At 41.2% G+C, this 11,259-nt stretch overlaps 1 protein-coding gene across 1 annotated transcript in view; it reads right to left on the bottom strand.

Moving 5' to 3' along the window:
• The window catches only part of LOC103199086 (APAF1 interacting protein), a 34,108-nt gene that overhangs the window by 13,368 nt on the left and 9,481 nt on the right, over window positions 1–11,259 (bottom strand). Inside the window, exons 2-3 of the mRNA XM_042781308.1 lie at window positions 9,760–9,860; window positions 331–379 (exon numbers count right to left, since the gene is read on the bottom strand). Coding sequence (XP_042637242.1) covers window positions 331–379; window positions 9,760–9,860 — 150 coding nt within the window. The remainder of the gene's footprint in view (window positions 1–330; window positions 380–9,759; window positions 9,861–11,259) is intronic.

Raw genomic sequence — 11,259 nt, 5'->3', positions numbered from 1 at the left:
GTAGTGCCTAAGGCACTTGACTGCTAACCAGAAGGCTGGTGGTTCAAACCCACCAGCCACTCCTCGGAAGGAAGGTTGGGCAATCTACTTCCATAGTGATGCTGCCTTGGAAACCCAAGGAGGAGTCACTATGAGTCGGGTCTGACTTCACAGCAGTGTGTGTGTGTGTTAAGTGCTCACTGACCAGTTATTTAAGTTATCACAAAATAACTATCCTTCAATGCCAACATTTTCTTTTAATTATATTTAAAAATTAATTCCATTTCACAAAACAATAGTTAAGTAAAGAAGAAATGACATGTGGGTTTAAGAAGTATCCCCATATCATACCTGAATTCGTTCCTTTTGCACTCCTGAAGGAGCAATGTAGATTTCGTTGCTGGAAACACAAAATAGAGACATGTTTTTTATTTCACTCTAATTCTCTGCTCTTGCACAAAGAAATGTGTCTATCCTTGCAGTTTAACCATTACTATTCTTTATAATCAAGTCATACAAATAGCTGTTTGATTTAATTAATGAATCAGGTACAGAGAGTGTCAAATTACTTTGATGCTTCTGTAATACTGGTGACACAGTAAAATGTTGGCAGTTACTTTTTGTTTTCCATGTTTTCAAGTATGTATGTTTTTCTTTACAGTGCAAAACCAATGTAATCAGGCTTTCATTTGGTGGTGGTTGTTAGCTGCTGTTGAGTCAGCCCCCAACTCATGGAGACCCCATGTGTTGCAGAGTAGAACTGTGCTCCATAGGGTTTTCAGGACTGTGACCTTGTGGAAGTAGATCACCAGATCTTTCTTCCAAGGCACCCCTGGATGCGTTTGAACTGCCAGGCTTTCTCTTAGTAGCCAAGTGATTAACTAACTGTATCACCTAGGAGCAAACATCTGAAGCAGAGTTTATTTATATATATACTACATATACATATATATAAAATGTTGTTCTTGTTGCTAGGTACCATCGAGTCATCTCTGACTCATAGCAACCCTATGCACAACAGAACAAAATACCGCCCTGGTCCTGCGCCGACTCCATGATCCTTGCTACACTTGAGCCCATCGCCACAGCCACTGTGTTTATCCATCTCGTTGAGGGCCTTCCCCTCTTGCACTGACCCTCCACCTTACCAAGCATGACATCCTTCTCCAGGGAATGGTCCCTTTTGATAACATGACCAAAGTAGGTGAGGCAAAGCCTGGCCATCCTCACTTCCAAAGAGCATTCTGGCTGCACTTCCTCCAGGACAGATCTGTTAGTTCTTTTAGCAGTCCATGGTACTTTCAGCATTCTTCACCAGCACCACAACTCAAAAGCATCAACTCTTCTTCGGTCTTCCTTATTCATTGTCCAGCTCTCACATGCATATGAGGCGATTGGAAATATCATGGCTTGTGTCAGGTGCACCTTAGTCCTCAAGGAGACATCTTCGCTCTTTAGCACTTGAAAGAGGTCAATTTTGCAGCCGATTTGCCCAGTGCTATACGTCATCTGATGTCCTGACTGATACTTCCACTGGTGTCAACTATAGAACCAAGCAATGTGAAGTCTTTGACAACTTTAATCTTCTCTCCATTTATCTTGATGCTGCTTATAGGTCCAGTTGTGTGGATTTTTGTTTTCTTTATACTGAGACGTAATCCATACTGCAGACTGTAGTCTTCAATCTTCATCAGTAAGTGCTTCAAGTCATCCTCATTTTCAGCAAGCAAAGTTGTGTCGTCAGCATTATCACAGGTTGTTAATTATTCTTCCTCTAGTCCTGATGCCATGTTCTTCTTCATACAGTCCAGTTTCTTGGATTATTTGCTTAGCATATAGATTGAATAAGTATTGTGAAAGGATACAACCCTGATGCACACCCTTCCTGATTTTTAACCAGGCAGTGTCCCCTTGTTCTGTTCGAATGACAGTCTCCTGGTCTATGTACAGGTTCCTTGTAAGTACAACTAAGTGTTCTGGAAGTCCCATTCTTCTCAATGTTAGCCATAATTCTTTATGATCCACACAATCAAATGCTTTTGCATAGTCAATAAAACACAAGTAAACATCTTTCTGGTATTCTTTGCTTTGAACCAAGATCTATCTGACATCAGCAATGATATCCCTCATTCCATGTCCTCTTCTGAATCCATCTTGCATTTCTCGAAGTTCTCTGTCTATATACGGCTGCAACCATTTTTGAATTATCTTCAGTAAGATTTTACTTGCATGCAATATTAATGATATTGTTAGATAACTTCCACATTCTGTGGGATCACCACCTTTCTTTGGAAATGGGTACAAATATGGATTTCTTTCATATTTGCTGTCATTCCATCAATTCAGCTTCTTAACTCTGCTCTCTAATTCTGTTGACTATACTTCAGACGAGATAGGGTGTGTACAGGGTGGTATGACAACAGATGCAACTATATTTTAGAAAGAGCATATAAAGCTCTTCCTCTTCTTCCTCTTTCTTCTTCCTCTTCTGTCCTTCCTCAGCGCAGGCGCCCTTTCGCCTCTTTAATAATAATAAAATCTCCTGTTGGGTACCCTGGTGTGTGGCGTGGTCGTTGAGTGCCGATGGAGCTCTAACATGGGAGTCAGAAGTGGGATTACTGGTGCCCCCAATTCTTCATCGGAGGGTCCAGAACCCCCCATTCCCCTGGCACTCTGACCTGCCCCCCAGCACCTGCGACCATCTTCCCTGGCGCCTTCCCAGCAAACAACACCGGCAAATCATCACCTTCGCCCTGGCCTGGGTAAGTCCTCTAACGACAGCTCAGGTATCTTAGTCCTAAGTCCTGGTGACTAGAAAAACAAGACTCCACTCCAGAGCACTAACCGGGTACCAGGTTTTGTGTCTCCCCACCGTGAGTCTGGGACTCACCGGGACAAGTCCGGGACTTGCCCGTCCTGCCCCCACCCACTGCAGGGACGCCTCAGAAGGTGGTGTGGCCCCCATTTTCAAGCCCTCTCCCTGTGGTGGGATGCCTCCACGAGGAGTCTAGGCTTCCATACTTAGGACCGGGTCCTAAGCTGGGGCGCGTGATCTGTACCTTGAGAGACGTCTTTAGTTATAGGTGCCGCCCTTTGTCTTGCTTCTGGTCACCATGGGCTCTGGATCCTCTATAATCGCAGACTAACCCCTGGGGTGTTTGTTATGGAACCTTGAAGGCTTAGATTTAAAGCCCAAGTGTCTCATATGTTTGTCCACTCAAATTTGGCCCCTAAATAAATTGGACAACCAAAACGTTTGGCCGCCTAACGGCTCACTTGTACTGTCTTATTCGAGACCTGTGTAACATTTGTGAGCGCCAAGGAAAATGGTCAGAGATTCCCCACATTCAAGGCTTTTCTTCTCTCCATAGTCAACCTTCCCTCTGCTCGCTAGCTAATCAACAATCCCCTCCCCTTCGAGTCTGTCGGCCATCTCGACCAGCAGATGATCCTCCTCCTTATCGGGGAGAGCCACAAGCAGCTCCACCCCAGGCTCTAGTTCCTCACTCATCTCCCCCAAGCCCACAAGAGCCTCCCACTCCCTCCCCTCCTCCTTCTCTTCCCTCCGCCCCTCCCTGTGCACCAACTCCACCCATCACTCGCTCCAAGGCCCATAAGTCATCTGACCCTGAAGTTTCTCAGTCTGCCTACATGATGGCGCCCTTGTGAGAGGTTGCCAGAGCTGAGGGAATTGTTCAACTCCATACCCCTTTTCCAATGGCTGAGCTGGCTCTCATTCAGTCTAGGCTTGGATCTTTCACTTCCGACTCCGCAACCTTTATCAAACAGTTTCAATTCCTGACACAATCATACCAGCTAACCTATCATGATATTTTTGTTGTCCTAACCAATTCACTTACCCCTGAGGAGAACAAAAGAGTGCTGGAGCAGGCCCGTGCCCATGCAGATCAAGAACACCTCACAAACAATAATCACCCAGCAGGCGTGGACGCTGTCCCTGATCAAGACCCAAAGTGGGACTACAATACTCAGACCTGTGAGGAGGTCCTGGCTTGTTTGGCAAAATGACTGGGACACTGGTCCTTCGACAGAATCTTTCCACCGGGACTTAAGGGATCATGGGTCTGCCAGATACCTACCCAAATTTCGCAACAGACAGCAAACCAAATGATCCTTCAAGCCAAAGACCTGGAAGAGATTCCCTTGCACTCATGGAGACCACACAACTAATAAGATACCTTGGCCACCTAGGCTTCACTGTTTCCCTGTTTTCGCTTCCTTCCCCTAATCATTGCAACCCAGCCTGTCTTACAGGTCCCAGAACACCAGACGCCAAACATGTCCAGCCGACGACACCCTTAGAAGCCGCTTCTTCGAGGACCTCTACATACTACAAATCACCAACCAGGCAAAACAACACAGCACCTCTGAAGTTGAAGCAAAAGAAAACTGGTTTTGGCACTACAAGAGACAAACTCGTGCATGGATGGACGGAAGGCCCCGCTTCCAAAGATGCTGTGCCCCTCACTAGCAGGAAGCAGCTCCAGAAGACTGACCTTCGCCCCTTTTCCCACAAAAGCGGGCCCTTCTTTTTTTTCCTTTTAAGCAACTAAAGAGGGGGAATGTTAGAGATATGCCACACCATCTTGCGTGGCTCTTCCGGGTTCTTTTTCATTCCCCGCTGCCCCAAGGTCATAAGTCAGTTAAAGGAAGTCGAAACTGAGATTTTAAAAGGCAACATAGCTTCTGATAGGTTAAGACCTCTTCCCCCAGCTCTGATGTACAACCTCCTAACCCCCAGGTCTATATAAGTCCACCCTCTCCCCTGCTTCCTCTTCTTCCTCCTCTCTCTTCTTCCCTTCTCTTCTTCCTCTTTCTTCCTCCTCCTCCTCTTCTTCTTCTGTCCTTCCTTGGTGCAGGCACCCTTTCGCCTCTTTAATAAAATCTCCTGTTGGGTTAAAAAAAAAAAGAGCATATAAAGAAATCACCATTCCAAGATCGGTGTGTTAAAATTATTTCCTCACATTTCATAAAAGATTCTTTTATGAATTTCTTAGTTTTATCAAAAACTAAACCCACTGCTGTCGAGACAGCCAGGTAGCTGTCTTCCATATCTCTTGGCTTAACTGAGTGAGTGCCTCCAGTGGGGCATCTGTTTGTTGAAACATCTCAATGGGTATTCCATCAAATCCCGGAGCCTTGTTTTTCACCAATTCCTTCAATGCAACATTGACTTCTTCCTTCAGTACCATCAGTTCTTGAACATATGCCACCTCCAGAAATGGAGGAAGATTGACATGTTCTTTTTGGTACAGTGACTGTGTATTTCCTCCATCTTCTTTTGATGCTTCCTGCATCATTCAATATTTTGCCCATGTTGTTGTTGTTGTTATGTGCCGTCGAGTCAAACCCGACTCATAGCGACCCCTCCTTGGGTTTCCGAGGCAGTATCACTACAGAAGTAGGATTGCCCAACCTTCCTTCTGAGGAGTGGCTGGTGGGTTTGAACTGCCAGCCGTCTGGTTAGCAGGCAAGTATCTTAGCCACTATGCTACCAGAGCTCCCATAGAATCTTTCAATATTGCAACTCAAGGCTTAAATTTTATTCTTTAGTTCTCTTAGCTTGAGAAATGCTAAGTGTGTTCCTCCCTTTTGGTTTTCTAACTCCAAGTCTTTGCACATTTCATTAAAATAATTGGCTCTGTCTTCTTGAGCTGCTCTTTGAAATCTTCTGTACAGTTCTTTTACCGTTTCTTCCATTTGCTTTAGCTACTCCTCTGCTCAAGGGCAAGTTTCAGAGTCTCTTCTGACATCCATTTTGGTCTTGTCTTCCTTTCTCATCTTTTTAGTGACCTCTTACTTTCTTCATGCTTGATGTTCTTGATGTTATCCCACAATTCATATATAAAATACATATTATATATTGTTTATATTTAAAATACACCCATCAGAAGAGATTCCATTTTTATAAAATTCATAAGAGTAGATTTCTGTCATGTAATCAGGTTTAATTTCCTTGTTTTAAAAAATGCTCATATTTTAAAACATGAACTTCAGAGACCCCTACTGGAGAGTTTATTAAATTACAGCATTAATGTTTGGCTAGAACTTTAGGATAGCACAATATGTTGCCTATTTGAAAAGCAGATATATCTTGTGAAAATATTTGGTAATAAAATTAAAACAATCATAAAAAGTTAAAAATAGAAAAGTAATGGCTACATGTGGAGATCCTCAATTGCAGAATGTTGTACTAGGCGGAATGATATATCCTACCATTTACTACAAGGTGATCCCAAATTTGATTTGGAAATAAATTAAAAATATTCTCCTAAATTCTCTCCACCTTCCACAGAAGTCCTTTAGTTCACTTAAAAGTTTCAGTTGATACCACTGAGTCAGAGACAATAGAAGCACTGAATGAAAACCAAGTACTGGACAGTGGAAAGAGGGTAATGGGCTATACTGATTTGAGCTGTCAAAGTTGTGGTTAACCTATAAACTTAGTACTGATGTAACCGTAAGGTGAAATCAGAGTTCCTTTAATGTTCCATTGATAAATTAAGGTCTAGAAAAAAAACGACTGATCCAAAACCAAAAATTAAACCCACTGTCGTCGAATCAATTCTGCCTCACACTGACCCTATAAGACAGAGTAGAACTGTCCCAGAGTAATCTCTATATAAGGCTGTAATAGGCTGTAATCTCTATAAAAGCAGACTGACACTTTCTCTTGTGGAGGAGCTGGTAGGTTCAAACCACCAGTCTTTCAGTTAGAATTTTTACATTTCAGTGTGGAATTCAGTGGCTCTTGTGTGTGTTTTCAAGCTGTCTTTTATTAACATCATTTGTACCCACATACAAGCAGAGTACGGCCAGTATTATTCTAGAAATAAAAGCTATTGGGTTTACACTTCATTCCAAATTTATTTGGTCTAACCATCAAAGAAAAACAAACTTCTACTAACAACATTAGAATGATATTGCTGATATTACTCTTGTGGCTTTATGAAGTCACTTAAATATTAGGAGAAAATTTCAACATTTTACTACAAAATACCCATCTTACTCCACAAAACACCCAGTTGATAAGATTATAAGTGCAGTGTCCTAACACTGGCTCTTTCCACCAATGAACTCCAGGAGGCACTTCTTACCCATCAAGAGTCTGACTAAAGAAAAAGCATTTTACACATTTATACAATTTTCCTATAAACTGATTTAAACACTATAAAAGCCATTTAATTTTAAAAAGTGCTCCAGTGAATGGTTATGGCAGCCACACACAATCACAGTGCATGGATTAGTGAATGCTGCTAGAAACAACATAGTCCTTGTTCTGGTTACCTGGTGCCACTCTGATAGGAAATATACCACAAATGGGATGGCCTTAACAAACAGGAGTTTATTCTTACAATTTGGAGGCTTTAAATTCAAGTTCAGAGCGCCAGGCTCAGAGTGCCCCTGAATCTTGGGGTCCAGCTCTGCCTCCTGCTCCAAGCACGCTGGTGCTAGAGGTGTTTCTTCACTCAGACAGCTGCTAGGTGTTGAGGCTGAGAAGACCCAAGGTTGACAAGTAAAAAGGCACAGTCCCGATGTTACCAAACCACACGGCAAGCCATTAACTTAAGTCCATTGTAAGCCCCAAGGTCGGCAGAGCATAGAGGCTGCTAAGCAACAACACAGCTACATGCAGGGTTCAAGCGTGCCATAGGCTAGAGACCATTCCCAAGGCTTCTCCTTATATACGGGAAGCAGACCACATCCCAAAGACAGCTACTCAGCTGCCTGTGGTAGATCCCACCATGGAGTTGACTGCCTATCTCATCATGGGGAGTAACTACCACCAGCTGCCCAGCCACTCAACAAGGCCCAGCCAAGTTGACACACAAATATAACTACCATAGTCCTCTATATCTTTATGATCAAAAAAATTTCCTCTTCAGATTTTCACTGAACTCTAATCTGAAGTCTCCTATTTTTCACTTCACTGTTTTTTTTTCCTTAAGATGCAGTTAGAAATGCTTTTATTTTAGCTCAGTTTGGTAGGAAGCTCTATTTGTATATAAACACACTATTTCAGCACATGCAAATAAAATGTAGTTAACCAAAGGTTGCATTTAAGACACGATTTAATATAAATAATACTGTCAGAAAATCATATCACTTAGAATTACTGTGAGTCTACTTCTAAATGGATAAATGAAAAAGCAGGAGCAGTAGTAGCAGCAATAGTAACAAAAACAAATACCCTTATCATAGTGCTTTGCTGTATATAGGCCAACTGAAAGTTCGGCAACACGATCAGAAAGCCTGCACCTGCTACTCGATACATCCGCACAAGGTTGAAGGTAACGTAGATAGCCAGCGATGGATTTACAGATGCAACGGGTAAATGCAACATGACCTTCCTAGACTCTGAGTGCATCCCTACATCTGTAACTGTGTTAGTTATTGACCCGCTTGTCATTTCCTGCTGTTTAATTAATATTGCCTGAGTTACCTGGCAATTTCAGCCACACGAAATTATAATGGCATCATCTCATGGTATGCCATAAGATGCCCTTTTTTCAAAATGTTCTGATAACACATTCCATTCTTTACCAAGCAAATGCAGCCTCCGTGGGGGCATTACTATATATACTCTAAAATTCATTGCCATCGAGTTGATCCCCGCTCATAGAGACCCCTCCTTGGGTTTCCGAGGTGGAATCACCATGGAAGTAGATTGCTCAACCTTCCTTCTGAGGAGTGGCTGGTGGGTTTGAACTGTTAGCCTTCTGGTATCAGTCAAGTGCCTTAGGCACTGTGCCACTGGAGCTCCCAGTAGCATATAAATATTTTAGTAACCCAATTTTGTGAAAGAAAGTGAATCGGCATTAAAGAAATCAATCAGCAGTCACTCCATTTAACACTCAGCCTCTAGACATTAATATTCCTAAAATATTTAAGAAGGAAAAGCATTAATCCTATTCCAGACTCCCTTGAAAGAATGAGATTCCAGAAACTTTATTAGTGTGGCAGTATTTTTGTTACTAGCTGGTTACTTATTTCCTCATCCTTTTGGAAGACTGATGAAATCTAATGAACACTTAAATGCTATTTATTCCTTCTGTATGATTTAGGTCTAGTACCTCTTGTTCTGTTCTCAGAGAACTATAGACTAACATCTGCTATGTCTGTTAATAATGACACATGCTTAGAAAGGCATATTGCTTCCTTTTGACTCAATAAAACATAATTTTTAGGACTTTAATGGTTAGTAATCTATATTTAGGAGTCCCTGGGTGGTGTAAATCATTAAGCACTCGACTGCTAGCCGAAAAGTTAGCAGTTTGAACCCACTGAGACCTTGGAAGGCAGGACTGGCAATCTGCTTCCAAAAGGTCACAGCCTTGAAAACCCTATGGAGCAGTTCTGCTGCACATACGATGTCACCAGGAGTTGCAACTGATTCTACAGCAATTAACAACAGCAATGAATCTATGTTTAAGTGACTTCTAAATATGTATCTGAACCTTTGAAACAAATTGTGTCTACCTAGAGGGGATCCATTTATAATTCCAGACAGATGAATAAACTTAGCACCATGTCATTTAACTTTGGTACTCCAAAGACTGAGGACTGAATTATTTTTATCTGCAACTTCATACTTACTTCATTCAGTTAGGCAAATATTCATTCCTCCCTTTAGAAATGAAATACCTTGAGTATCACATAAAGCTGATCACCAGTTGTTTTGGGATATAATACATGTTAGACTCCCCATGGTCTAGTCATATGGAAAATTCCCAGAAATGAAATCAGCAGGAAACTTACCCATGCTTCAAGCTAATTCCTCCTCCAGTCCCAGTGACCCAGCCCAAATGGTAAAACTGTTTGCAAAGCTCTGGGATCAGATATATTGGATGTTCCTTATCCTTAAAAAGAAGATAATATTTTTAAAATATGCATTATTTTATCAAGTGATTATTCTACCTGACTTCTCTATTAAGAGGCCAATTAAAGGAGCTTCAAGAAAATCTGTTACAGTGTACGGTTGAAGAAAATGACTATCATAAACATATTTTATGCTTTTAATGTACAGAAAATGAATCTACTACATTTAGCAGTCTGGGACTACTCAGTGTAGTGTAATATAGTCCACAAGAACATGTAGCCTCTCAGGACTGCAAGAACAAGGTGGGGAAATGTGCCATGTATATGACCAAAACCAAACCCATTGCTGGTCAGACAAAATCAGTGTGACTATTAAAATGGCTGAAAGAAAGTAGAATCTAGTGCTGACAATGGCATGCTTCAGTTTGTCTAGAAAATTTCTTTACCCAAAATAATTAAATCGCTACATGCAAGAGACGACGTAATAGTTACCTGTTTATACTCTGTGTGTTGTTGGTTCAAATATATTTGTTATCCATGATATATTTTTTCCCATAAGAATTTTATTGTTTTCTCTTATTACAAAAGCAATAGATACTCATTATGGAAAATAAAATCATGCAACTAACAAAAAACTCTCACTCAGAAGCAATCGCAATTATACCTACTAGACCCATTTTTATGCAGATTATTTGTGTGTGGGCATATCTCTGGAGACAAACATTGAGATTTATTTTTATACATGTCCAGTGATTAGTTACTTAGGAGAAATAGAAGCCAGTACACCCCCCTGCTTTTTCAAAGTTTAAATTACTGAAAACAAGAACAATGAAAAAGAAACACAATGAATTCCATCATAGGTAGTATGATATACAACCTTTCCCGTGCAAACAACTAAAAGTGCCGAATTACTGTTTTTAAAAATATGTCAAAATAACTCACTAAGCTGGCAAGAAAAAAATGTAAGTTTTCACAGGGGCCATAAAAGAAATGAGAGTGAAATTCCCTGGGAAGGAAGTCAGAGTGAAAGCCAGGGTCTCCCTGAGGACATCTGTAAAACTCTGGTGACCTTGAGCTTCAATTATTTAAAAAAAATTTGTGAAAATATACACAGGAAAGGATGTGCCATTTCAATAAATTGTACATGTACAATTCACTGTTTATTTACATTATTCAAATTGTGTACCCAGTCTCGATACCCTTTTCTAAATTATTCCATCACCATCAGCACAGTCACTGGCCCCTAAGCAATCTTATTTTTCAGGGATACATATATAGGTAGTAAACTATAACAAAAGGCAATAGACTCATGAACACAAAATACAGGGTATTGTTACCTAAGTAGGTGAGAGGTGACATTGGTGATTCAGTGGGAGAAAGTCTGCCTACTATGTTGTTGTTGTTGCTGTTAAGTGCCGTCGAGTCGTTTCCAACTCATAG

Source organism: Orycteropus afer, unplaced genomic scaffold, assembly GCF_000298275.1.
Source record: "Orycteropus afer afer isolate SDZICR_OR568_19922 unplaced genomic scaffold, OryAfe1.0 scaffold00103, whole genome shotgun sequence".
Lineage (NCBI taxonomy): Eukaryota > Metazoa > Chordata > Mammalia > Tubulidentata > Orycteropodidae > Orycteropus > Orycteropus afer.
Note: the sequence above shows the minus strand (reverse complement) of the source record. Positions and strands in the feature narration are given on the sequence as shown.